Source organism: Mauremys mutica, chromosome 25, assembly GCF_020497125.1.
Source record: "Mauremys mutica isolate MM-2020 ecotype Southern chromosome 25, ASM2049712v1, whole genome shotgun sequence".
In the NCBI taxonomy this organism is placed as follows: Eukaryota; Metazoa; Chordata; order Testudines; family Geoemydidae; genus Mauremys; species Mauremys mutica.
The window spans coordinates 4,836,550-4,863,577 of record NC_059096.1 but is presented as its reverse complement, the minus strand read 5'-3'; the positions used below and the strand labels follow the sequence as shown (position 1 = coordinate 4,863,577).

General features: G+C 53.9%; 1 protein-coding gene across 3 annotated transcripts in view; it reads left to right on the top strand.

Annotated features, from left to right (window-relative positions):
• Positions 1-27,028, top strand: part of ARHGAP23 (Rho GTPase activating protein 23) — a 121,439-nt gene that overhangs the window by 15,309 nt on the left and 79,102 nt on the right. Inside the window, exon 1 of one of the 3 annotated variants that reach the window (XM_044999471.1) lies at positions 5,842-5,967. The exons of 1 other annotated variant lie outside the window; for it this stretch is intronic. In XM_044999471.1, coding sequence (XP_044855406.1) covers positions 5,914-5,967 — 54 coding nt within the window. In that variant the 5' untranslated portion in view covers positions 5,842-5,913. Of the gene's footprint in view, positions 1-5,841; positions 5,968-20,974; positions 21,349-27,028 lie in introns of those variants that run through there. One more of the 3 variants, XM_044999472.1, reaches the window with a different exon arrangement.

Below are 27,028 nucleotides of genomic sequence, written 5' to 3'. Positions count from 1 at the left end.
GAGAAACAGAGGCATAGGAAGAAACGACTTACCCAAGTTCAGTGAAATAGAACCAGGCATCCAGACTTCCAATCCAGTGCCCTATCTGCTAGGCCACACTGCCTATCCAAACGTCTGCTCTCCATACAGCGTTTGGAAGGTGATCTCCGCCCCAGTAGACGCGTGTTTTGATCCTCCTGTTTGCCCACACGACTGTGAGTTCATTCAGGACACAGGGGGCTAGAGAGAGAGAAGATCGTAAACCGGCACGCTGTGTTTTCTAATTGAAGTTTCCATTTCTGTCGTTTTATTATTATTTTTGCAAGTGCCCCAGAGGAAATAGTTGTTGATATGAACTTTCTTAATTGTGTCATGGAAAATTTATATTAGACGCCTGTGTTTATGCTGCGTGTGTGTGTGTGTGTGTGTGTATATATATGTGTGTGTGGGAGAGGCAAAGATTAAAATCTTTGACCATTTACAAGAGGGTCCAGTTTAGTTAAGGGAGAAAACAAGCAGCTGCAGGAAAGCTGCTCTTTGCGTAGTCAAAAGAGCTGTGAACCTATTTGCTCTGCTCATCTGTTCCTTATTAATACTTAATACTTAGCACTATTGTATTGTGTTTTCATCCACTGATCTCAAAGGGCTTTGTAAGCATTAATTCATTACGTTTTAGAACCCCCCCCTCCCCTGTGAGGTAGGACTGTGGTCTTCATTTTACAGATGGGAAACCGAGGCACAGAGGGCTGGCTCCTCAGTATGTAAGTCAATGCAATTCCATTGAAATACATGGAGCTACGCTGATTTATGCCAGCTGAGGATCTGGCCTGCGGAGTTGCAGTGACTTGTCCAAGGTCACACAATGAAGCGGTTGGGGAGCTGGGAATCGAATCCAGCTTTCCTGCTTTGCTTTAACTGTAATGATACTGGAGGACAGCATGGTCTGGTGGTTAGAGGAATGAACCAGGCCTCCGGCCCTCTGTTCCTAACTGCCACTCAATTGCCGTATCACCTCGAGCAAGTCGCTTGCCTGCTCTGTGCCTCAGTTTCCCCATCTGTTAAATAGGGCGAGAAGCCCTCATGGTCTGTAGCATGTCATAGGTCAGTACCCTTAACCAACTGACCTTTGTAAAGCGCTTTGAGAGCCCTGCTGCTCCATCAAGTATCACTAGGTGTCATGGTTTGCAATGTTGTCGGAGCTGCGTTGGTCCCAGGATATTAGACAGACAAGGCGGGGGAGGTAATATCTTTTATTGGACCAACTTCTGTTGGTGAAAGAGACAAGCTTTGAAGCTCTTTTTCAGCTAGATGGGCCGGATCCTCAGCAGATGGGAGTCTGCCTAGCTCCATTGACTTAATCCAAGAGCCGCTGATCGTCCCCAGCTGAGGATCTGGCTCTGTACTATTAAATCGATGCTACAGGCCTAGAGCGAGAGAGTTCTGAATATTCTGTGCTGCATAAAAAACACGAAAGGAGAGAAATCCGCAGCTCTCGGCATCCTCCCTCCTTCCCTGAGATGCTTTGCTTATTTACATCTTTGAATGCTGAGTTTCCATGGCAACTCTGCCCCCCCACTTCTTCTGCGGTTAGAGCCTTGATCCCCTTGCGGTGGAGAGGAGGGTGATGCAATGATCGAGGGGGGCTGTCTACCCAGACCAGGAGGCTCATTGCCGAACTGGTGCCGCGGCTGTTGTCTGGAGTCGGTTGTAAAAGGCCTTTGGTTCCCCTGCCCCTAGGGCTGGTCTCTTCTGTCTTAACTAGAAGCTCCCCCTTGGAGAGCCCTGCTAGTAACACTGAGAATTTGACCTTCTCATGCACCTTTCATAGAGTCACAGACTTTAAGGTCAGAAGGGACCATTATGATCGTCTAGTCTGACCTCCTGCACAATGCAGGCCACAGAATCTCACCCACCCACTCCTGTAACAAACCCCTAACCTATGTCTGAGCTATTGAAGTCCTCAAATCGTGGTTTAAGGACTTCAAGGTACAGAGAATCCTCCAGCAAGTGACCCGTGTCCCACGCTGCAGAGGAAGGCGAAAACCCCCCAGGGCCTCTGCCAATCTGCCCTGGAGGAAAATTCCTTCCCGACCCTAAATATGGCGATCAGCTAAACCCTGAGCACGTGGGCAAGACTCACCAGCCAGACACCCAGGAATGAATTCTCTGTAGTAACTCAGATCCCACCCCATCTAACATCCATCACAGGCCATCTGAGGATCTCAAAGTGCTTTGCAACCACCAGCTAATAAACTGAGCCTCACGCGCCGGTGAGTCAGCGATAATCCCTATTTTATCCATGGGGGGAACCGGGGCATACAGAGAGGGGAAAGGATTCTCCCGAAGTCACACAATGGGGCAGTGGCAGAACCAGGAACAGAGCCCACAGCTCCTGGTCCTCAGCTGCAAGCACCAAGCCAGGCTTTTGTCTACTGCAAGGAACAGAATCAAGCAGTCTCCCCTGCCAGGACCCAGATAGACCAAAGCTTCAGGCGGCAAGATCGAAGAGCAGAACCCAGGAGTCCTGACTGCTGGTTCCCAGCTATAAGCCCCAGACTGAACTCCCTCAAGAACTAGGAACAGACACCAGGACTCCCGAGTCTCAGTCTGCTCTGATCCGTAGGCAAATGTCGCCTTTAGTGCCCAGCCTTCTCTGGGCTTGTGGCTTTTGCTCTCCCATCCCCCGTCTGGATCTCTCCATCCAGACAGACAAGGGCACAATTCCTCCCTCTTTTCCCCTGCCTTGTTTCGCTCTTCCTGTCACATGCCCTTCCATTTCCTCTCTGCTGAATTGTGTAGCCTGAGCGATGATGGTTTGGAAAAGAAGGGGCGCTCGCTCAGCTGAGTCTGGCTCTGGCAGGAAGGAAGATGACATCTTGGCAGGCTCAGCCTGCGTAATGGGAGCTGGGGCCCTGATGCTCCAGTTTATAGCTGGGACCTGGCAGTCAGGACTCCTGGGTTCTGTCCCGGATTCTCCAGTGTGAACCAGAACCGCTCCATTACAGTGATGGGCGTTACAGTCGTGTGGGCCCTGGGGGATTCTGCGACACACTGATATCAGGTGAAGAGAAATTGGGGGAATGAATAGCTTGATTCAAACCCTGCTAAATGGAGTAACTGTAACCTATGCACATAGCACCCATTTTCCATTGCCCCACACCTTGCACAGACATTTACACCAGTGCAAACTGGGAGTAAAATGATACCCAACCAATGTACCTAGGGCAATGCAGCCTGGGGCAATTAGAAATCCTGGATGAAAATACCAAGCTGTCTGCTCTTTTAGGCTGTATGAGCACCACTGTCCGTGGCATTTCCCCCTTTGATTTCCATTTCCGTGCTGGGATCAGTGTTGGTGAGGGGGGAGGTGGGTTATTTTGAGTGCTGGCGAGCGGCTGCTGGGATTTGGCAATGAGGCCTGATAAATGAAATAAAACCATAATAAAATCCACTGCTGCTATTAAGCCCCCACAATGCGGGCTAGATTTTTAGAATGCCACCTACATGCGTTTGCTTTAACTGCTCTGTGCCACTTTATGGCCTCCATAACCCCTCATGATACCTGTGTGATGTATCAGCCCCTTTTTTTATGCTCAGAATCATAGAATCCTAGGACTGGCAGGGACCTCGAGAGGTCATCTAGTCCAGGCCTCTGCATTCATGGCAGGACTAAGTATTATCTAGACCATCCCTGACAGGTGTTTGTCTAACCTGCTCTTAAAAATCCCCAATGATGGAGATTCCACAACCTCCCCAGGCAATTTATTCCAGTGCTTAAAGACCCTGACAGTTAGGAAGTTTTTCTTAATGTCCAACCTAAACCTCCCTTGCTGCAATTTAAGCCCATTGCTTCTTGTCCTGTCCTCAGAGGTTAAGAAGAACAATTCTTCTCCCTCCTCCTTGTAACAACCTTTTACATACTTGAAAACTGTTACCACATCCCCTCTCAGCCTTCTCTTCTCCAGACTAAACAAACCCAATTTTTTCAATCTTCCCTCATAGGTCATGTTTTCTAGACCTTTAATCATTTTTGTTGCTCTTCTCTGGGCTTTCTCCAGTTTGTTCACATCTTTGCTGAAACGTGGCGCCCAGAACTGGACACAATACTCCAGTTGAGGCCTAATCAGCACGGAGTAGAGCGGAAGAATTACTTCTCGTGTCTTGCTCACAACATTCCTGTTAATACATGGGGAACTGAGACACAGAGAGATTAAGTGACTTGCCCAAGGTCACATGGGAAGTGTGTGGCAGAGTAGAGAGTTAAATCCAAGGTTCCCAAATCCTAGGTAAGCGGTGTAACCTCTGGACCATCCTTCCTCTGTTGCACCATCCTAAGAGAGAGGATTTCACTCTCCTTGGCAATCGTGTATGTGTGAGAGAGTTTAGTTTGTCCTGAGCCTCTGTTTGCCAGAAGCTGGGAATGGGCAACAGGGGATGGATCGCTTGATGATTCCCTGTTCTCTTCATTCCCTCTGGGGCACCTGGCATTGGCCACCGTTGGAAGACAGTTTACCGGGCTAGATGGACCTTTGGTCTGACCCAGTCTGGCCGTTCTTATGTTCTTATGTCTCTATGCAATGCTTAAAAACTGATTAATGATTATTTTGATGCCGAGATGCAAATAGGCATTTACAGAGTAGGGTGAGGGAAGTGGCAGGGCAGAAGCTACTGGGCATCTGGGCTGAGAGCAGAAGCTTTTGTGATGCCCAGTGTCTTCATGCACACCCTGTCTCTGGGTTTCATTTCAGCGCCTGCCTGCAGGGTTGTTTTGTATACCCTGGGCAAAGCTGCAGGTGGCAGGGAGGTGCAGGAAGGGCTAACGGTGCCCTCCGCTGTCCACCCTTTCTTTGCTGCTTGATGTAGGTTCTCTCTGGGGAAATGAAGCTGGGGCCCCCTAATAGGGTCTGTCTCTGCCAGGCCTTCTGTTTATCCCAGCTCTGCGGCTGTCTGTGTGTGGTTCTTACCGTGCCATCCCGTTTTCTATGTCTGTGCTAGTCCCTGCTCTGCCCATCTCAGTGTCTGTCCCTTCCCTGCCTTGTGCCAGCCCCCCACACCCGTCCCTCTGCCTGCCTTCCTGCCAATCCCTGTCCATGCCAGCCTCTGCTCTGCCTATCCCAAGCGCCCTCCTGGTGTCTCTCTGTCCATGGCAGCCCCTGTCCATCAGCCCTGGTGTTTGCCTGTGCTGGTGTGACTCTGACCCTGTGTCTGGCCGTGCCAGTTCCTGTCCCTCTGTTTGTCCGTCTGTCCACGCCAGTTCCCTAACTCTAACCTGTGTCTGTGTGTCCTGGGGTGTTCCTGTCTGTCTGTTTGTCCATGCCTGAGTCTGTCCCTGTGGCCATCGGTCCCTGTCCTGGGGTGCCCCCGTGTCTGTCTCTGTCACTCTGTCCCTGTGTCCATCAGTGCCTGTCCTGGGGTCTGTCCCTGTCACTCTGTCATGGTGTCTGTCCCGGTGTCCATCGGTGCCTGTCCTGGGGTCTGTCCCGGTGTCTGTCGGTGCCTGTCCTGGGGTCTGTCCATGTGGCCATTGGTGCCTGTCCTGGGGTCTGTCCCTGTGTCTGTCGGTGCCTGTCCTGGTGTTTGTCCCTCTCACTCTGTCCCTGTGTCTGTCGGTGCCTGTCCCGGGGTCTGTCCCTGTGGCCATCGGTCCCTGTCCCGGCTGCCCCGGTGTCTGTCTCTGTCCCTGTCCCGGGGTCGGTCCCTGTCCCCGTCGGTCCCTGTCCCGGCTGCCCCGGTGTCTGTCAGCCCCTGGCCGTGCCAGCCCCGCCCCCGGCCCGCTCGGCTCAGGGCGGTCGCTGTCCCCGCTCCGCCCGGGGCCGCGGGGGCGGGAGTCTCTGGCGCGCCGGAGCCCGGAGGAGGCGGAGCCGGAGCCGGAGCCGGAGCCGCGCCCGCCCAGCCCGGCCGCCCCGCTCGGTGCCCAGCGCCGCCGGCTCCCCGATGAATGGAGTCGCCTTCTGCCTGGTCGGGATCCCGCCGCCCCGCAGCCCCGAGGTGAGCGCGGCGGGGGGACCTGGGACTGTGGGGGCGTTGGGGGCGTGGGGGGGACGTTGGGGGGCGGGCGGTGAGGGGACCTGGGATTGTGGGGGCGTGGGGGGGCTGGGACTGGAACTGGGGGACGTTGGGGGTCTGGGGGGACGTTGGGGGCGTTGGGGGGCTGGGACTGGGGGGTTGGGGAGCAGGGCTGTGGGGTGGGGCTGGGGGGACCAGGGACTGGGGGGGACGTTGGGAGCCTGGGGCTGGGAGTAATTAGGGGGATGTTAGGAGCCTGGAACGGGGGGATCTTGGGGGGCTGGGGAGCAGGGTTGTGGGGGGGCTGGGGACGTGGGGGGCTGGGGATCAGGACTCCAGGAGGGACATTGGGGGCCTGGGGGATGTTGAGGGGCTGGGGGTAACTAGGGGGATGTTAGGAGCCTGGGACAGGGGGACCTTGGGGGGCTGGGGGACGTTTGGGGGCAGTTGGGAGGCTGAAGTGGGGGGACATCGTGGGGGCTGGGGAGGATTAGGGACTGGACCTAAGGGGGCATTGGAGGGGCTTAGGTTGTGGGGGCTATGGGGCCTGGGGCTGGCACTGGGGGGCTGGCATGGGATGGGCAACAGGCACCGGGGGGACTGACACTACGTTTGGGGCTGGCTTGGAGGGCAGGAGTGGCCCAACAGGGGATGGCAGTGGGGTGCTGGTGGGGAGTTGGGCACGTAGCGGTTGGTGACGGAGGGGCTGGTATTGAGGAAAGTGACTGCCCGGGGTGTATACTTTGCCGCTGGTTCTGTGGGGAGGTTGGTACCGTGGGGCGGATGGGGGGGGGGCTCGTGCTGGTGGGGAGGTTGGTAGTGCAGAGTCTGAGGGCAGGGCGGCTGGCGGCTCAGATGCCAGCACTCTGCGGGGAGGCTGGGACGGTGTCTGCTGGTACTTCCACCGGGAGGTGCAGACTGGCAGCAGACACAGTGCTGCTGGTGTGCTGGGTGGCTGCTAGCAGGGAGCTGAATGGAGAGGTTGCCCATGGGGGGGGGCGGTCTGGCAGCCTGGTGTTTGTGAGTTGGCTTAACCAGGTCTAGGTAGGAGCTCGGTCGACCATCTTGGTCCATCCATCCATCCACGCTTCTTGTTTCCTCTGCAACTTGCATTACCTTTGTGTCTCCCGCTGACTCCAGGCTGCTCTGTGCTCCTCATCAGCCTGAGAGAGGTCTGTGTGGCAAGCCATCCGGCTCAGTCAGGCACGAAATCCGCGAGAACCGGCCCCTTCGGCTGGATGAGTTTTTGGTTTTGCTTTTAATTTTGGAGGTCTGTGAGCTGACGCTGCTTTAAGCAGATCCCACCCCCACCCCTACTTTGAGCTACGGGAATAGATCCCCAGCTGAAGTCAATCTGGGCAGCTACGTTGACTTGAAAGCCTGTGCTGCCCACATGACCGCTGTGACTCGAAGTCATAGAAACTCAGACCTTGCTAGACTAGATCAGATAGCGCTCAGTGGCACTGTGCCAGTTTATACCAGTTGGGGCTCCCATTTTCGGAGAGGGGAAAAAATACTGCATAGAAAGTGGCAACGTTATTCCTGTGGTAAACCATGGGTAGCTCACCCCTTTTGACCACCTCACCTGCCCTCTGGCCACGGGGGACCGGATCTGGCCACCTGCTGCGTGTCAATGTCCCTTGACTTCAGCGGAAGCAGAGAGCGCAGGATCGGGCCCCATTTCGAGTCATGCCTTCGCCCCGTGCTCGTGCCATGACACAGCAAAGGTGTTTTCTCAAAGATGCACATTGCTCAATTTGTTTCTGCTGGGTATTATGTTTGAGGAAGCCAAAGGTATGGGTGTGGGTAGAGAAACCGGAAAGGGAGTGCATGGGGTGGGAGAGAGAGACAGTTTGGGGAAATCCTGCGTCTGCTGTAGACTGGGATTTTTGGAAGGGTTGTTTGCAGAAAAACGTCTGGGCCTCTTGCTGCATTTGTCCGGATTCTTGTGTTTGTGGATGAAGTTTGGTGCCTGGCGTGGCTTTGAGACAGGAAGCCAGACTGGTTGTTGGCATGAAGCTGGCCCAGCTCCTGTAGGTTTCAGTGGAGGCTGCGCCTCCTCGCCCCAGGGCTGAATTCGGTCCCTGTTCCTTTGTTGCGAGTTGTTAAACTCGCCTCCTCTGTCCATGGAATGGGCCTAATCTAACTGGCCTCGCAGGATTCATTAACGTGTGCGCAGTGCTTTGGAAATGAAGACGCTGTTCGGTAGCAGTGTGGCGTATTACCCATGGCTTGTGTTTAATCTCTTGGAAGTTTCCTCTTTATCAGCGTATATTAGGGCAGAGATTTCCCCCAAAGAGCCTAAGGGGTTTAGGAACCAAAATCCCAGCCTTTGCCGTATTCCACTCTTTTCTTTTTTGGTGCTGTCTGTGGTTTAAAAGGGCCCTCTCCCACCAAGGGAGGCAGTGTGGTCTAGTGGTCAGAGCACAGGGAACTGGGCATTAGGAGGCCTTGAGTCTCTTCCTGGCTCTGCTACTGACAAGCTGGCTTCAGTCACTTTTTAATCTCTTGCTGCCTCGGTTTCCCCACCTGTAAAAGGGGGATACTGATAACGGCCTGCCTTTTCAAAAGTGCTTGGAAATCCTCAGGTGGAAAGTGCCGTGACAGTATTTCTCATTGCTGCCGCTGCAAACTTCTTCACAGCAGTGCTCTACAAGTGCCCACAAAAGCTAAAGCAGCGGGAGAAGGCTCACTGGTTCCTGTGTACCTGCCTCCTCTTTTTCCCCATTACAGTAGCTGCTCTACAGATGCGGAGTTTCTTACCAGGTGTTTTTACTATGAACTTGAAATACCAGCAGGGCTTTTGCGTGATCCTGCTGTCGCAATCTGGGACTGTGGCTTTGAAACCCTGCGCTAGGAGCTCACGGGTGCTGTGCTGATGTGACTTAAAATGCGTAGCCCAAGATGCTCTCTGCAGGCTCAGTCCTGCCTGGCACTTGTGCCTTGCTGAGAAAACTCTGCCGTTTACTAGTTTAGTGCTTAACCTAGAGAGCTAATTGTGCGTTGTGTCTTGGCACTTGGGTCCCGTTGTGAGCTTGAATTCTGGCATTCGTGTGTTGCTTGGAGTTTGAATCCACCCGCGGGTAGAGCTACAGATTGCAACTCGCTGATGGTTTGGGAGTTTGGTGCAGCGCTATGATTTTGAATACTGTCTTCTGTGCTCTGTTTCTGAGTTGAAACCTGGGTCGGGCTTCTCCCCAGCAGCCTGCATACATGCCATAAATTTTCTTTTACAAAAGATTTTGGGTGATTTTTAGTGTCCCCAAAACCGAGGCAAGAATAATAATACTGGGCTTTTCATCAGTAGGCCTCAAAGCACTTCACAAAGGGAGGTTCGTATCACCGTCCCCATTTTGCAGGCAGGGAAACTGAGGCACGGGGAAGCGACGTGACTTGCCCAAGGTCACCCAGCAGGCCAGTGGCAGAGCAGGGACTATACCCCATGTCTCCCGAGTCCCAATCTGGTGCGCTATCCTCTAGGCCTCGCTCTCTCCCTCACCATCTGGAGCCAGCTGAAAACTAATTTAGGCCGCCTTCTGGGCTGCCGTGTCGAATGCATGAAAAACAAACTATTATTTACCAGGAGACTAAGAACGGGCCTTGGCAAAAGACAATAGATGTGTGGTCTTTGTGTGTATGTTTAATTTTATAGTTATGTAAGGACAAGTGAAATTTCTCTGCTTAGAACAGATTCTCAACCTCAGCTGTGCCCCAGCACAGTACCTGGCTGAGTGAGCTTAGCCTGGGTGTAGTAGTGTTGTTCTGCGTGAATATTTACTGTGGTTCATTAGCCTTGAATTAGGAACAACAAGAACTAGTCACATGAGGTTCTCTTGGCCTCTGCTAAGCCTTCCTCTGTTGATACCAATTCATCCTTCTGGGATGAGGGCACAATCCTACGCTTTGTCTTGCATGAGGGTGCTGGGGCGGGAGGAGTGGAAGAGCAAAGTGCGGGCAGAGAGTGTCTCTTCTCTGTCCCTTCACTCTCCCGATGCACTCACATGGCAGCTGAGCAGGATTCCATCCGAGTGATTCCTAGTCTGGTAGCCAAGCCTGTTTAACATGCTTTATTGGGTGTGGTCTGCCAGTCTAGGGCATGGGCACCTTCCCATCATCCCTGCGCATACGCTGCTTCCAGCAGTAAGTGCTGGAGGGTGTGCGCGTGCGAATGCACAGGCACCTGGAACGCAGCTGAATGCACTGGGCTAGTGCCTGTGAATTGGAAAGTGAAACTTACTAGAAACAGCCATGAAACTGACCAGTCTTATTTCCCCCTCCTTGTGGGGCTGCCTGAATGGAGCAGCTTACAGGACTGGAGCCTGAGACTCTATATGGAAGGGATTAGATAAGAAAATATTTCTTGTATCAGAGGGGGAGCCGTGTTAGTCTGGATCTGTAAAAGCAGCAAAGAGTCCTGTGGCACCTTATAGACTAACAGACGTATTGGAGCGTGAGCTTTCGTGGGTGATGCATCCGACGAAGTGGGTATTCACCCATGAAAGCTCATGCTCCAATACGTCTGTTAGTCTATAAGGTGCCACAGGACTCTTTGCTGCTTTTACAAAATATTTCTTGTTACCCCCCTGCACCCCACTTAGAGTCAGTTTCACTTTTGCCCCCTCTGTAGCCAGCTAGCTGTTGTCCCATATGGGACTTTCACACAGTGATGCGAGAGAAATTTAAAAAAGAGACGTAGGAAGATGTGATCGTAAAAGCACAAACGTCAACAAGGGGACACTGGAGCAAGTGTCCTCTGTGAAATTGATTTTTAGACTCATTTTGAAAAAATTGATTTGATTTTCAGTGATGTTGTCCCATTACTAAACTAAGAGGTCACTTGTAACAGAGGCAGGGATCCAATTTAAAGAGAAATGTATACGAGCCAAGGTTTTCAAACCTGTGTGCTTAAAATTGGGCACCTCACTCTATCTTTACACCACCTAAATAATCATTGTGACCGGTGAGAGCTGAACGACCTCTGAAAATCAGGCCACTTGCTTACATGTTCGAGGATGCGTTCAGGTGTCTTATGCTAAGTTCACCAAGGGGAAAATATTGGCCGTCTTTTTCACCTGACAGTGTTCTTTCAGAAACCTCGATTACTTCCCAAATGGCTCTTTTTCTTTTGTGACAGACATCAGAAGGGATTCAGTCTGCTATACAGACTGGTTACTTGCAGAATTTTTATTAAAAACTCCTCCAGTTTTGCTCTGCGGCAGCACAGAAACAAACCCACCTCTGAGGACCTTGGTGATATGCAGCAATGGCATGTGGTTCTGCTCCTTGGAGCCTAGACCAGAGAGGGGTTAGTGGTGTTTCACTCTAGTGAACTGTTTGGAGGAAGAAGGCGGGGGACTATCAAAGGAAGTAAAGTCTCGGTGAATGGGGGGGCTGCTGGGGAAGATTGCAGCCTGTGGAGCAGTGTCATTGATCTGGGTCTGTGGGTGAGCGCTTTGATTCCGGTTGCCTTTGAAAGACGAAGTCTCTGTCTCTTTCTCACTGCCTGGACAACACGTCTTTGACAGGGATTTTCTGTGCAGCATGAAGTTTGGTCCAGTGGTTCCCAACGTTTTTGGCACCTGCCCCAGTTAAATATGCGAAGGTCTTGTCTGCACTGAGATGTGTCCTAGTAACAGCCATCGACGGCTGGGCGCTAATATAGTTGCGACGATGCAAAATGTAGACAGACAAAGGTGCAGCTTACCTGGGTGCAGATCATGGCTTGGCTTTTCCTGTCTACACTAGTGGTTTGCACTGGGGGCTGGTCATCCACTGTAACCCCTAGGTCCTTTTCTGCAGAACTGCTGCCCAGCCACTTGGTCCCTAGTCTGTAGCACTGCATGGGAGTCTTCCGTCCTAAGTGCAGGACTCTGCACTTGTCCTTGTTGAACCTCATCAGATTTCTTTTGGCCAAATCCTCTAATTTGTCTAGGTCCCTCTGTATCCTATCCCTACCCTCCAGTGTATCTACCACTCCTCCCAGTTTAGTGTCATCTGCAAACTTGCTGAGGGTGCAGTCCACGCCATCCTCCAGATCGTTAATGAACCGGCCAAGCTCTGTTGCAGGTTGGAGCAGCACTCTCAGGGTATGTCCACTCTGCAGTTCGACACCCGCGGCTGGCCCAGGCCAGCTGACTCGGCTGTTGAATTGCAGTGTAGACATTTGGGCTCGGGCTGGACTCTAGGAACTCTTAGCCCAAGCCCCGTGACCCCGAGTCAGCTGGCATGGGTCAGCCGCGGGTGTCTAATTGTAGACATACCCTCGATGGGAGGCGTGTTCCAGGGCCCAACACAGAGGCTCATCAGTAAGGTGGGGAGCGGGTCCTAGTTAGAAAAGCCAGTAGTGCTCATATTGGGGTGTGAGTGATGTCTGCCATCTTGGCAAACACACCAAGAACTGGACTGTGAAGGAAGGAAGCAGAAGCGGCTACAGCTTGAGCTAAACAGGCAAGACTGTAGCTGGGGCTGTGACCGCTCCGTCTCCTGTGTACCGGGGACTTGTAACACACACGCCCCAGGGGATTGTGTGTGTCCCACTCTTCCGGGCCTCGACACTGCAGGTCTCGTCCAGGGACTGGTCTCCCCATGCTGAATGGGGCCGTGCTACTGGCATTTGAGGTGTTTCTTGGCTGACACCGAGCAAAGGGACAATTTGAGCTGAGTGTTAGGAAAAGCTTCCTGACAGCGAGGCTGTGAACTAATCTCCCAAGGGAAGTGATGGAAACCCCATGACTTGAGTCATTTGAAATGAGACATGCCGCAACTCTGGCGGCGGTGCCGGTGAGCACAGGCCTGCGCTGGCTCCCAGGGGACGGGCTTGATGACCTCCGGGGGTTACCCGTCTGTCCGGTCCGCTGTAAGGATATTCTGGCTTCAGAGAATGGGCTCTTCCCTAGTCTGCTCTCCAAGGGATCTGCGTGCAGGTGTTTGCAGCAGGTACTAGCAGCCTGGTTCTCCAAGGGAACCCAGTATACCTGCCCAGGGGAGACTAGCCCCTCCCCCTTAATTAAGATATTTAAAAATGAGACTCAAATCAATGCTGCTTGCGGTGAATTCACACAGCAACACTTGCCGTGGTTGGGTGACCTTTGGCTCGGTAGCTTGAAAACACACCCAGGTAGACGTCGGTGGGTCTAACAGCACACGTGGTGCTGTGCTTTGACCTGGGGCGTTGCTTGGGTCTGCGAGTCACAAGCATGCGGTCGCGTGAGCAGCTTGCGGGGGTGGCGGCAGCGAGGTGGGGGGAAGGCGTCACAGTGGTGCTCTTCATGGGATTGTGCGTGGGGAGGTTGGGAAAGGGACGAGCAGCCTTGTTGTGACAATTGCCCTATTGTGGCTACGTAGCTGAGTGCATTGTCTTGCAGTGATGCCGGGCGGGTAAGGATTCCCCGGTGTCAGGGCAAGATCCCTAGTTGGGGGTACGCGGGCAGAGCTCCATTGACTTCACCGGCCCAATGCTGCTTACACCAGCTAGGGAATCTAGCCGCTCGGAGCGCCAAGATAATTTTAAAATTTCAGAGTCATACGGAAAAGAGAGAAAGCAGGAGAGAGTCCAGCAAGGTTCTCAAGCTTTTGATTAGAAATGTGTGTGGGCTGAAGAATGTTAGCCCCTAGTAATCTATGGAAAACATGTGGTGGGCACCATCTGCACAGGAGAGACTCCACCTAGTGCCACAGAGCTGCCCTCCCTCTGGCCCCGGGCCAGAGCTCAAAGGAGAGAGGAACTTTCCGAGCTGCCAGAGGAGACCAGGATGAGGCCTGGAATTTCCCATTGCATCAGCGTAAGCTGCGGGAGTGCGGCAGTTTGCGATCCCACAATCCTCCAGGGACATCCTGCTCCGGAGGCCAAGTTTGAGTGGGGCGATGGAGAGCGAATGGCGTGAAAGAGCCATTAATCTCCCGGCAAACTGTGGGACAGGCGCGGGGCTGCAGCTGTAACCTTCATTCAGCTACATAGAGTTTCATTGTGAAACTCCAGCCCTGTTATCGCATGGCCTAGAATCCTGGATGCCAGCTGTTCTCAGCCCATTATTTGCTGTCGAGCCAAACCTTGAACCTGATCCCGGAACCTTTACTCATCCGAGTAGCCCCGGGTGGAGTCCAAGGGACCCTTCAAGCAGCAGGCCGGAGAGCGATGCGCCCCCTTTGTGTCCTTGAGAGGGGCAGGGAACGGAGGTCAGCCTTCCCCTGGCCTTGCCGGGTCGGATTTCCCGCCAGCAGTGCTGGGGGGAGCTGAGCCCGAGGTGCCTTTCCAAGCTGTCAGAGGAAATGGCTCATTGTTAGCCCCCACCCCCCCCACCAAAAAACAACCACCACCAAAAATGAGGCCAGCTTCTATTTGAGGGTTTCCACGGGAAAAACAGGAAACGGAATTCTGGTCCTCCTCTAGGGCCGGCTGTTGATAAGGCTGTTTTTAGGACAACTCAGCAGAGGAGGTGGAGCCTGAGGAAGAGCCCAGCCGAGCCGGCAGGCCCTCTTCCTCCATTTCTCGAAGGCTCCGGCCCGCTTCCTCTCCTGCTCAGAGAGAAACTCCCTCTTGGTGTCCCGGGTAGCTCAGGGCTTCCCGGATCTCCTAGATTTGAATGGAGACAGGAGAGGGAGGAAGTGGGAGGACCTGTTCTGAATGAAAGAGAGAGAGAGAGACGGCCATGCGGCCATCAGGGGAACACAGACCTACCCTGTCAAAAGTGGTCGGTGATTCCGAGTGCCTGACTCGAGACCCCAGAGAAACAGGCTCCTTTAAGATCCTTTGAAACAAACGATCTGCTTTTACGCCTAGTAACATGCTCTTCCAGCGCCTTTTGTACTGCCGGCCCCCAATTCACTTATCAGCGACCTCGGCTGAAATGCGGCTACTTCTGGGGTGGAGTTCTGCAGACAGCACGCGAGCCAGGGAGGGGAGTTCACCGTAAGTGAGCAGGACTGCAGTCGTGCCTGGCACCAAAGCACCAGCTCACTGTGAACTTGGAGGGAAGAGCGCCACCTGCTGTATCGCCAGCCTCACTTCCTGCAGCACCCCAGTGTTTCCTCGGAGACTCTCCTTGCAGTCCTGACTCCACTTAGCCTGGAAGGTCTGACCAGGTCACCGTCCAGGGGAACACGCAGCAGGAGCCTTTTAGGCATTTCTGTTGTTGGGGCCGTAGATTTAAGACGTGTCGCGTAGACTAGGTTGCAATTATTGGTTCTCTGGCCACCTGGCAACCCTGCAAGGACAGGGGAAGAAAGATGCTTGTTCAATCTGCAGCCACCTGTGTTCTCCGCTGAGCGGAGCTGCTGCTCTGTGAGCCTGATCCAGAAGCCCCCTTGGGAACAGAGGAAGGACTGTCGCTGACTCCAGTGGGCGTTGGGTCAGGCCCGGGGAGAATATTCAGGGCTCCTGCACCCACGCGTGTAACAGCTGCCAATTAAAGGGACCCAGCCAAGATGCAATCACATCTGTGCCTGAAACGACGTTGCTCCAAGGGACACCTAAGGTGGTTCTCCCTGAGAGACAGGAAGGAGGGAAAGATTCTTTTGGTCCCTTCTCTGGCTGTTTACTCGGAGCACTTGATAGCACTTTGCCTGTTTAAATAACAAAGGCTGAGCAGCTGAAGTAAGTGCCAGCTATTGCCATTCAAATCCCAGCTCTGCCACAGAACCCCAACCCCTCCCGTGGTGACCTTGGGCAAGTCACTTAATCTGTCCCTGCCTCTGGTTCTCACCTGTACCATGGGGATCATAATCCTTTGGTCTGCTCTGTTTGAGTGCAAGTTCTTAGGGGCAGGGCCTCTCATTCACTCAGGGGATAGCTACACTGCAGGGGAAGGGGTCCAGGAAGACCTCCCCAGATGCTAGACCCATGCTGAAGCCCGTGTAGTCACATCTATGTTGCTGGTGCACTCGCTGGATTAAAGCTAGCACGCCTGTGCCTATCTGCTACAGTCCCACTTGCACTTCTAGCACAGATGTGTCTGTACAGCACCTAGCACACCGGGGCCGTGATCTCAGTGGAGGCCTCTTGATGCTTCTGGCATATCCCTAATCGCCCTCCTCGTGAACTGTCTGGTTTTGTACAGGCCACGTGGCCGAGGTGTGTTGAAAGATTGGCATGGCTTTGCACAGGAGCATCGTCTCCAGCTGGGGGCGGAGAGGCACGTGAGAGCGAATCCACACGGCCCAGCATTCTGTTTCGGTGCAGGCCGGCTCGTGCGCTTGCTGTTGCAGAGGTTGAGCTGCTCCCGCTGCAGTTTGTACTCAGCAAGGCCCTGTTCTCGTCCCTGAGCCACCCCGCCCTCCCCATCTGCGGAGCCTGATAGGGAATGGCAGGCAGGCAGCGCTGTAAATTAACACATTGTATTCATGGGTCAGAGAGCTCAGCGCTGCGGAATGCGTGAGTGGCATGTGCGAGTCCATTATTAGCACTGAACAATGAGCCAGCAGCCCCACGTCGGCCCCGTGCTCCATTAATTAGCAGGAAGACGTCCGTTTAAAATAGCCATCGCTGCTTTTCCTTGCTCCGGGGGCGCAGCGGGGAAACACTCTGCTTCCTTGCTCTTCCGTTACAGGGGCAGGGCGGCCTGGTCGGAAACCTCAGCCCCCGAGGTGGGGTGATGGGGGAACCTACCAGCCCACGGAGTCATGGGGAGGAGAACGGCGGCGGGAGACAGCACTCAGGCATTTCCCCTCCTCCCTGGAGTCGGATCCTTGGATGCACACGGGCAAACCGAGAGATTTGTCCAGTGTGAAGCCAGGCCTGTTTATCAGCCAGGGCAGGGATTAAGTGCACCTTGCTCCTGTTAGCATGAGCCAGTTTCCTTGCCTGTCGTGCTGGATAGTTCTGCCCTGTTTCAGGGAAGGCACGTGGAGGTCGTGGGTTATCGATCTTCATGTATGTTTTGGAATTCAGTGTGTTTTTCATTAAAAAAAAAGACGTCCTGGAGGCCTCTGGCCATCAAGGGAGTGCAGCTTTTGTGCACCCCAATAGGCTCTGGACTGGGGAGCGCGATGCAATCGCTGGGGGCAAGGACTGCACCCATCCGGGCTGCATGGCTCTGGGCCATGTCACATCGATACTGTGACGTAAGTGCACAGCCACAGGACAGGCTCACTGCGCCCATGCAAAATGGGGCCGATACGCATGTCCCCGGAACGTACCGGGGAAGTCCTGCCCTTCCCTGTGTTAGGGCAGAGATACCCTAAAGGCGCTGGAGTGGGACAGCTGCTCTCATGCCACTGCAGTGCTGTACTGTAGACGCTTCCTACGTCAGTGGAAGGAGCTTTGGAAGAATTGTTCCATCAGGGGTTAGGTCAGCTTAACTATGGTGCTCAGGGGGTGTGACTGTTTCACACCCCGCCCCGAGCAACGTAGCTCGTCAATCTAAATGTTACGGGTAGACCAGGGCAGTGGAGCTGTATTGCTGTAGTCACAGTGATACAACCCCCCCCCCCCCCCGCCCCTAGTTTAGACAGGGCACTATTCTCTCCACGTGTGGCAGAACCTGGGTTGGTTCAGTGAGCAGGGATTTCGGGCCCCAGGGCTGGTGAGATGCAGCGTGCTGTCCCTGGGTTGGAGACGGTTTCACGGTCACTGAGGCTGCTCTGTGATGGAGCAATGGCATTTCCAGGAAAGGTCAGGAAATGGGACGACACTCTCAGCCCAGATTCCCAGTTTCTCTTGATGCTCTGCCAGCAAGCCCTGCTCTCTGGACAAACAGTCGGAGCGAGACTCTGGTGAACTGGGAGCTGTTGCTTTTAAACATGAAAGGAACGAAAGCACAGCTGAGCCGAAGTTGACATTCGAAGCGTTGAGGCTGCCAGGAGAGAGATTAGTTTGGTCATGATGCAGATGAGCGGGGAACGGAGCCAAATGGGAATCCAGCGCTGGCTGACAGCGGAGCATTAAATGAGGCGCTGTCAAGATAAAAGTTTTTTGTCTTTGAAAAGAACAAAGCGACTTTCTTCCCTGCGTTAACACCCAGCCGGATCTGAAAGAATGTCAGAAATCCAGTTTGCTGCTGTTTGTTTGCCTTTTGCCTTTGACTTAATGGGGACTGGGTCAGTTTCACATGCTGCCAATCTGGCCTGGTCAGTTTCAGCTTCGGGTTGTCCTGGTCTAACATGTGGCAGTCTAGGCTTGGGTTTCTCTCTGTACAAGGGAAAAATCTCCTGGAAAAAAAATGGACTCAGCCCAGGTTGCAGTAGGTAGGCACCCACATCTCCTGTCACCCATCGACCCCCTCCTGGAGGGGTCTCGATGAGAGGTGAAAGATTTCAATGGGCGGTGGAGACTCCACTCCCCTCTTACCTAGGAGAGTAGTTCCTCAAGGCAGGGCTGAGGTCTGCTGGGCAGGGCGTTGAGAGGCAGCATGGGCTTGTTGTCGAGACACTGGATTGGAACTCAGGTGACCTGTCTTCAATTCCCAGCTTTGCCACTCACTTCCTGGGGGATCTTGGGCAAGGCACATCAGGGCAGGGACTGTCTCTTACTGTGTGCAGCGCCCGGCTGGCATGGGATGCTGATCTCCCGTGATAGTGTCATTCAAATAACACTGGAGAGGCTGCCTGCACTGTTGATCAAGAGCTTTCATCTTCAGACCTGTCAAGCCAGCATCTTTCAGCAGCACCCAGATTGTGTTCAATTGGTTGAATCCCCCTTCCTTCACCCGGGTGAGGACTCTGGACTTCTTGATTGCCAGTCCTGGAGGGGGTGGGGATGCCGGTGTGTTTGCTTTGCAAGGGACTCAGTCAATATTTGATTGCAGTTGTTAATTGTGTGTTTATGTCCGGTGAGCTGAGTCCGTCCCCTGATGAGGAAGTTGACATGCAAAACAAGCAAATCTGCAGGTTACATTGGTGGTACACTAATTAGCAGAGCATTTGGGGCTCATAAGTAGCCACTCCATTGCTTGTTAGCCGTATTAATGATCTGGCCTGGTCCCCACCTACTGAGCAGCCCACGCCAATTCCAGTGTGTTTCCTTGGGGGTTTCCCCTCCAATGGTTGACTCTGCTTAGTTCTTGTGGGCTGACAGGTGTTGAGGTCCAAATCCTCGAAGGTATTTAAGTGCCTGTTTCAATGGGCTTCATTGGGAATTAGGAGGCTAAACACCTTTGAGGCTCTGGGCCTTAGTCCAAGGTGGCTGTGGCTGCACTGGGGTGGTGCAAAGAACCGAGGGGGGGTTCCTGTGGCTCTGTTTGAGGAGAGTTTGGCCAGCCCTGAGTTTTGGGGAGGCGTTCTGGGCCCATTCTGGTCTCGCACTGGTGCAAATGGAAAGTGCGAGCGGAATGGGGCTCACTGTTTCTGGAAGGGCCTGTGCCTGGAGAGAGAGGCATTTTTGCTCTGACCCACCCCGCTAGGGCCCTGGGCCCCAGGCCCTGAGTACTCACCGACCCGAGTCAACCTCATTTGTGTGTGGACGGGGCTGGGGCTCAAACTTGAGTCAGAGCCTGGGCTCTGTGCAGTGTAGACAGACCCTGAAAGGCCTTGCTCTGGGAGTTGAACGCTGGTTAGAAAGTCAGTTCTGCCTTTCCCTCTGATGCGTTAGTGACATTCTCGCCGCGCCTAGCAGGGGCCGGCGGGGGTGAATGGCAGTAGAGCAGCACTGGGGATGCGGGAGCTCAGGGGGACGCCAGCATCAGGCTGCCTGCCCTGTCCTCACAAGACTCATGGGGTCGGGGGAGTGGAGAATGGGTGATCTGACCCAGCCTCCACCACTCCAGACTGGCTAGGGCACGTGGGCTGCTGTGACCCAGACGGCGCACCCCACGCTGAGGCTGCAGCAAAGCCTCGTGCTGTACATAGAGCTGGTGTGTTTGCGGGGCCGGGGCTGCGTATTCGGAATACCTTCCCTGTCAGCATTCCAGGCGCTCGTCTTTCAGACAGCTGGTCCCCAGGGAGACCTCCCAGCTCCCCTTCTCCTGCGTCGTCTCCTCTCCTTCCCTTTGCCTCCGGCCTTGTCCATGCACAGACCTGGCACCAGTGCGACTCAGCTGGTCGTGAGGACGGCCATAAACCGAATGAAGAGGGTCCATGCGAGCGGGTTGCACCAACCTGACTAAATCAGGGTCTAAGCCCATGTCATCAACTCGATCTAGACAAGAGAGGAAATCGAGGGCCCCACTGGAGGTTCTGTCTACACTGCAGCGAGGGGTGTGAATGCAGCTCGTGTAGACACCTCCGAGCTCACTTTAATGTCGCTGCTCGGGTACCAATGGCCGTGAAGCCGTAGCAGTACAGACATCAGTGCGGGTTAGCCATACAAGGGGGGCCCCTGGGTCCCAGGTGGGCTTGTAAAGGCGTGGCCACATGGGTTATATTCTAGCCGCCCTCGCTACATGACCGCTAGCTCAGGTATGTCTCCGTGTGCTGCAGTCACACCTCTGACTGCCGTGTAGCCCTGCCCTCCAATGGGGACGTGATTTCCCCCTCGTTTGGATGCACCACGTTAACTATGTGGGTTGATCCTGATTTCGTTAGGTCGGATGGAAGCTCCGTCATTGTTTTCACTGGGGCTGGGATTTCACCTTAGATCTCTGTCCCCCAGGACTGCTCCTCTTGTTCCCATGTGGTTCTCTGGCCTCTTTTCCCCGTAGCCCCGGCTTTCTGCACGTGTGTAAATACATCTCAATGATAGGATATTGTTAGCCTTTTTCTAGAGGGTCTGGCTGGAGAGTCTTGCCCGCATGCTCGGGGTTCAGCTGATCGCCATATTTGGGGTCGGGAAGGAATTTTCCTCCAGGGTAGATTGGCAGTGGCCCTGGAGGTTTTTCGCCTTCCTCCGAAGCATGGGGCAGGGGTCGCTTGCTGGTGGATTATCTGCTACTAGAAGTCTTTAAATCATGATTTGGAGCATTCAACAGCAGAGTCAAGGGAGAGAATTATTTCAGGAGTGGGTGGATCGGCTTATGTGGCCTGCATCTTGCAGGAGGTCAGACTAGATGATCATAATGGTCCCTTCTGATCTTGAATTCTGTGATTCTATGATTCTATGATCTCCAAGGCAAACGAAAGCGCCTGCTCCGAAGCAGCGCGCCCTGCCTCTGTCCCTGCCCTGTCTCTTAGTTTGCTGTGCCAGTCTCTCCGCCTTCCCCCTTTAGCGTAGCTCCCCGCTGGGTGCCAGCTGTATTTTCCCTGGGCCTGGGGTGTAGGAGTCGGGGAAACTCCAGGAGTGGCTCGTCTGCCCTGAAGAGGTGTAATTAGAGGGGCCGCCACGCTTTAAATAAAGAAACAAACCGTTGCCCAAATCCCCGCTGAGCTGCAAAGCTCTTTCGCTGTGTTTTTGGTTAAAGAGAATTCAAATGCTTTCCCACACTTGGGCGCTGATCTCCGGGACCGGGCTGCCGCCAAGCGCTTGCCTCTCTCTGCATGACTCTCGCCCATAGCCAGGTTCGTATTCTCCGTTCCTTCTGCTCATTATTGATGGATGTTTAAAGCGCTGATCATCCTGTTCTCTGGTCTGATTTGGTGTCTATAACAGAGTCACACCCCATCTTGTGATTTGTCCGTCAGAAACGTGATGCACGTTGTGACGGGGCTCCACAACCTCTGAGCAGGGCCCCTAAGCTCCCTGTACTGTCAGTGTGGGGAGAGAGGCACCTCACAGGGGGATCTACAGGTCTGTTGCTACAGAGGCCTATAGTGGATTTGACCTAGTGATATTGTCCTTCCCGGGTGGGGATGGTGGCAGGGGCAGCCTGTAGCAACTCCTATGGGACAGATGCCACCGACTGATTGTGAAATGCAGCCTGTGGGCACGCTGTCGCCCTCCCAGCAGAGGGGGTTGGCTGGAGGTTTCCGGTGCCGCCAATCAGCAATTTCCATTTGGCTGCCAGGGGAAAGCTCACGCCCAGGTAACAGTAGGGGGGTGTGTGGTGTGTTAGAATTCGAAGGGACTGAACATTTTCCGATGGGAGAGTTCTCCTTGGAAAATGCTGATTGGGTGACACTGAAGCGTTTTGCGGGAACTTATCAATGTCGTCGGCATTTTTGCAGGAAACGATCAATTTGTTACAGTCCTGCTTGAACGTTGTATTTTATAGTTCGGCAAAGTGATAAAGGGGGAAATGAAACATTTCAATAGGGTAGTAGGGGATTGTTTCATTTGGTGAAATGAATTTTCACAAAATTCCGGGATTTTGACTTTCCCACCTCGTTTTGAAATCTGGGATTTCCTGTGGGACAGAAATTCCGAATGTGCCCAGCTCTAGTTAGGCCTTTATCGAAATCTCTCTGCAAATGGGGCTGGTTACCAGCCACACTCTGGGTGTCACAAAAGTCAGACACCTCCACTCCCCAGGCTGTTAACTTTCTCTCTCCACCTGAGCAGCAGAGGACCAGTGAGGTGCTGCTTTGAAGAGTGTTGGCTCCCTGCAGCAGCTGACCTAGAGATCACGAGTTGTACTGCCCTTACCAGTGGAGGGTGTTCACCTCTAGCCCACGTGATAGACGCCTCAGTCTGGAGCTGGTGGTTCTAGGCCGGGCTTCCCAAGACAGGCGCGTGTGTGAGAGATTTCTCTGGCAACTGTGTCTGTGCGCCGCGGTGCACAGATTCATTACACCGGGCTTCATCTGTGGCCGCAGGGCTATTTACAAATGCAGGCATTGCAGCTGGGTGGCCCACAGGACAGCCCCATTCGTTACCAGGTGTTCTGGGCGCTCGAAGCACCGTCTGCGTATGAACCCAAATCGATGCGCCCCCAGGCCAGACCATGCAAGGAGGCAGAGCAGTTGGCGAGACCTGGGGCAGGGAGAGAGGCGGGTGCTGCTCCGGGCTTTTTTTCATTTTCTTATGTTCCAGCTCCTTCTTTATGGCCCAAAGCTCTTTATCTGCAGATGTTTTCCTGCCACTCCATCGACGTAGGTCTGCACCCGCCAGGCCTCTGTCATGGTTGCCCTGTTCTGCCTTGGCAGCCACGTTGGCTTTGCTTCTGTCTCTGACTGCCTGTGTCCTGCCCGGAGTGGGGAACACCCTGTCGCTCCCACCCTTCTCTGGGCACTCCTCTGCCAGCCCTTCCCATGTACCGCCTGCCTCCCTCCCCTTTCCATGTCCCTGAGGCCTTCCTGGAATGGTTCTTGCTCTAAGGAGGATAATCACGATAGATTTACCTAGCCCTGGATGCTGGGCGGCTGAGATCAAGGGGGTGGGAATGGAGGCGTAATCAGGCCGAGGGCTGGTTTTAAATGGATTAATTCTTGGGAGTCGCCTTTGGGTGGATCTGATCCCAGAGAGCTTGGGGCAAGAGAAAAGCCTTCAGTGTGCTGGGGCGGGAGGTGGTGGGGGTGGGGGAGTCCCTGACCCTGACCCCGAGCGTGGGAGGAGCTGGCTGACTCCTCGGTGTCAAGCCTCAGCTGTCAGGCAGGCAGGGCTGCGTCTGCTCGCCTGACACCCGAGGGTGGTGATTGCAGGTTGGAACCCGGCCGGGCAGGTTGAGGGGTTAACAGCACCTGCCAAGGCTGCTGCACCCAGGCCCTCGACTTTCAGAGCCGCGCTCCATTAGCTGCCGGGAAGCTGCTGCCTTTGGGGCGCATTTCGGAATCCAGCGATCCCACGCGGCAGAGAGGAGCTAGAGTCCACTGGATCCCACCCCGGCCTCTTTCTCTGCAGAGCATTGCCAGCTGTTTGCCCTTGAAACTGACCTGAGTCTATTCACTCCCCTTCCACCTCCTAGTACAAACCATTCCCTTACCAGGGGGAGACACGGGGTTATCCACAAGAACCCTGCCGAGTGTCTGAATTCGTACTGGCCCTGCAGGGAGGCGATGGATGGAGCCCTTCTTCCCTCCCCCTGTCTCGGCTGCCACGAGCCCAGGTGGGGAAGCTCTTTCCCATATAAGGTCTGAAATTCAGTTATTGTTTCAACATGGGCTTTATCTGCCCTGGAAATCCTATTAAGCTCTCATTTTTCTGACCCTATTCTCAGCTCGCAGTTCGGGAGGGATTAGTGTTTGGCCATCTCCCCTCCACCCCCCCACCCCACCCCGATGGCAAAAACAATCTCTCCATCCCAGATCTCTCCATCCTTTGCCGGCCTGTTCCATTTAGAGAAATCCTTCCTCCCAGCTCAGAGAGTCATTTGCTTTTTCCATTTCTTCTTCCCTTCTTTGCTTTTATCGCCTCCCCTCCATCTTCCCAGGGAGCTAAGATTTCTCTCTTTCTCATCTCTGGTCCAGGACTGAAGCTAGGAGAAGAGTTACTAGTCCTGAAATCACATGGACTGGTTCCAGTCCCGCCCTGGCTGCATGCAGGATATCCAGGGTCCCGGAACTCACACCGTTCTGACAGTGATCTTAGGTTAGCAGCTGCTTTCTTGCAAACTGCTACAGTGTAGGAACTGCTGCACCGGATGTGACTTCTGACCTGCTCAGGCACTATCCTGTCTCTCCTGGACATGGTCCGGGTGATTCAGAGGAAGATGCCAGGACCTAGGTGAAATAACCTACCCTGCGGGCAAACATTCAGACAGTGGTTGACATTTGCCCTGGCAGTGATGTTCTTCTCAACAGTTTTTATACTATCTAATGTGTATCGTCTCATTCTCCATATCTATGTCTAGCCCGCTCTTGGAACCCATTGAGCTCTTGGCCTTGATAACGTCCAGTGGCAGTGAGTTCCACAGTTCAATTGTGCCTGGAGTTTTAAAAAAAGAGAATTTCCTCGTCTTGGCTTTGTTGCCTTCCGACGCTTCCCTTATTTTGGGGCGATGGAAAAGGACAAATAGAAGAGCCCGATCCACCATCTCTGCTATTCAGTAACTCCGCTGTGTCCCTACTGACTTCCCCCTCTTTACAGCCCCTGGGCTTAGACTTAAACTGTCCTTGAATGCTGGGATTCCAAGCTGCAGTCATATGATCAGTGCCTCTCGGGCCGGAGACAGGAGCTGCCAAAATCCTCCTAGGATGGAAGTGGCAGGGAGCGGGGAAGGTAGTGACTGGAGGTCCCAGAGCTCAGCTTTCAAATAGCACCAGGCGTGTCTCCTCTCTCCCTGTTGAATCTTCGTGATCACTTGTCCCTTGGTCTGGGATCAGAAGCTTCCATTCCCTGCTCCTGTCTCACTTCCTCTCTCTTTCCCAGAGCGTGACGTTCTTCTCTTCGCGCTGGGGCCAGGGGTTAGTGGGAGTCATTCTGGCAGTGACCGGTCCAGCTGCAGATGTTCAGGGAACAGGACGTGCGCCGGAGGGTGGCGGGATGTGGCTTGCCTGAGATCCACGCAGGCCTCTTACGTGTCGTGCTCTGGGGGGGGGAGGGCGGTGGCGGGAGAGGAGAGGCGCTTTGTGAACTCTGTGGCGGGTCCCAGCTGGAGCGGACGACAGCTCGGGCCGCGGGAGCTGTCGCGTGGAAGCACCAATGAGCGGGTTCCCCAGTGGGGTGTAGCAAGCACTTTGCAGGGACTGTACTGTTACACAGAGCCCTGGTGACCCACAGCTCCTCACTGTGGACTCAGAGAAACACAGGCTGCTGTCATGGGACACGGGCATGATCCGAGCTGAAAGTTAGGACTCTGGGGTTTAATTTCGGGCTCTGGCACAGATTCTCTGGGCATCCTTGGATGATTGTTGTTGTTTGTATCAATGAACTTGCAGGCGCAGGTGGATCCAAGATACAGATGGGGGGAGGGACACGGTGAAATGGTTTGGCTCTAGTGCAATAAGCAGCAGCCCCGGCACACCCGCTGCCTGCCTGGTGTCAGACTGTGGCAGCGAAAGGACCAGGCTGGAGATGCTGCCCGAGAGGGATGGGGGATGCTGCCTGAGACGGAGATTGTAGAAGGAGCTTGTTGCTTCTGCACTAGCGCCCCTGGGAAGCCCCCATCCCTCTGAGCTGATCCAAGCCATGTGACTTTAGCTCACTCCGGGCCTCAGTTTCCGCACCTGTAAAATGGGGCAAATCTCTCCCTGGGGGTTGTAAGTATTAAATAAAGTAGGTTTCATCTCCAGATCCTTTTATGAACAGTGTCTTAACACAGAGAGGCCGTGGCCCATGACCGGTGCTCCTAGGCATAGTCGCCTCGGTACATAGTGACTAATAATACAAGTGCTGAAGTATTATTACTAATCAGTGAATTATAGGAGTGGCTCCAGGAGCCTGCCGGGCGGTGGGAACCGATAGACCAGGAGAGGGCAGTAGTGTGCAAGGTTGTCTTTTCTGGCATGCGTTGAGCTTGATGGCACAAGAATGATAAAATCTGAAGCTGCCTCCTGGGAGAATTTTTTGTTCTTTCTGCTGAAAGGAACTTCCTAGGTGGGTTCCTGTTTGTCAGGTGAAGATGGGGAGAAAGGGATGGTTTGGTATAAAGGCTCAGGGCTGGTCCGTCAATGCTCATTCTGCTTGTCGCATCCAGGCCTGGTGAGAGATCCCGCTTGGCCCTGCGCGTGTGGTCGCTGGAAGGCTCGGAAGGTTAGAAATGCGACCTTGAGCCTTGCTCTGTTAGGCCTGGGGGTGGTTCATATCTGGGCCAGGTCAGCAGTGCCTCTGGAGAATGAATGCCTTTTGATCATGCCGAGGCCTGGCCATTGGTGGGAGGGGGCAGCGTATATGGGTGGCCTGGCCTCTGCTTACATCTGTTCCATTGATACAGGAGCCCAGTCAATGATGGGAAATCAAGTCAACTTTTGAAAATAGGTTGCAAGGGACGTCCAGGCTGTCCGGCCACCTGCCCTGGCTCCCTCTGCCAGTTTCGGTGGTTTTCCCAGACTGTTTTCCTGTCGATGATAAATCTTTTCCTCTCCCCTGATTCTGTACGAGAGACCCACGCAACACAACAGGCAGAGATTGTGCAAGTGTCTAGGTGCAAAGTGCTGTCAAATGCACAACATAAACAGTCTGAAAAAAACAAAGGACAAAGGTATTTCTCTCATCCCCATCAGTTCTGTTTGCCTTTGCCCCCGATCCTGCAAAAGCTAATCCACATGGGTAACTGTGAGCCCGCAGGGCTAGTCTTGTGCTTAAAGTAAAGCACGTGTGTGAGTGTTCGTGGTAGGAAAAGCAGCCTAGGACTTGGTAGACCTGGGTGACCTTGGGCAGGTTACATAGTCGCTCTGTGCCTCAGTTTCCCCACCTGCACAATGT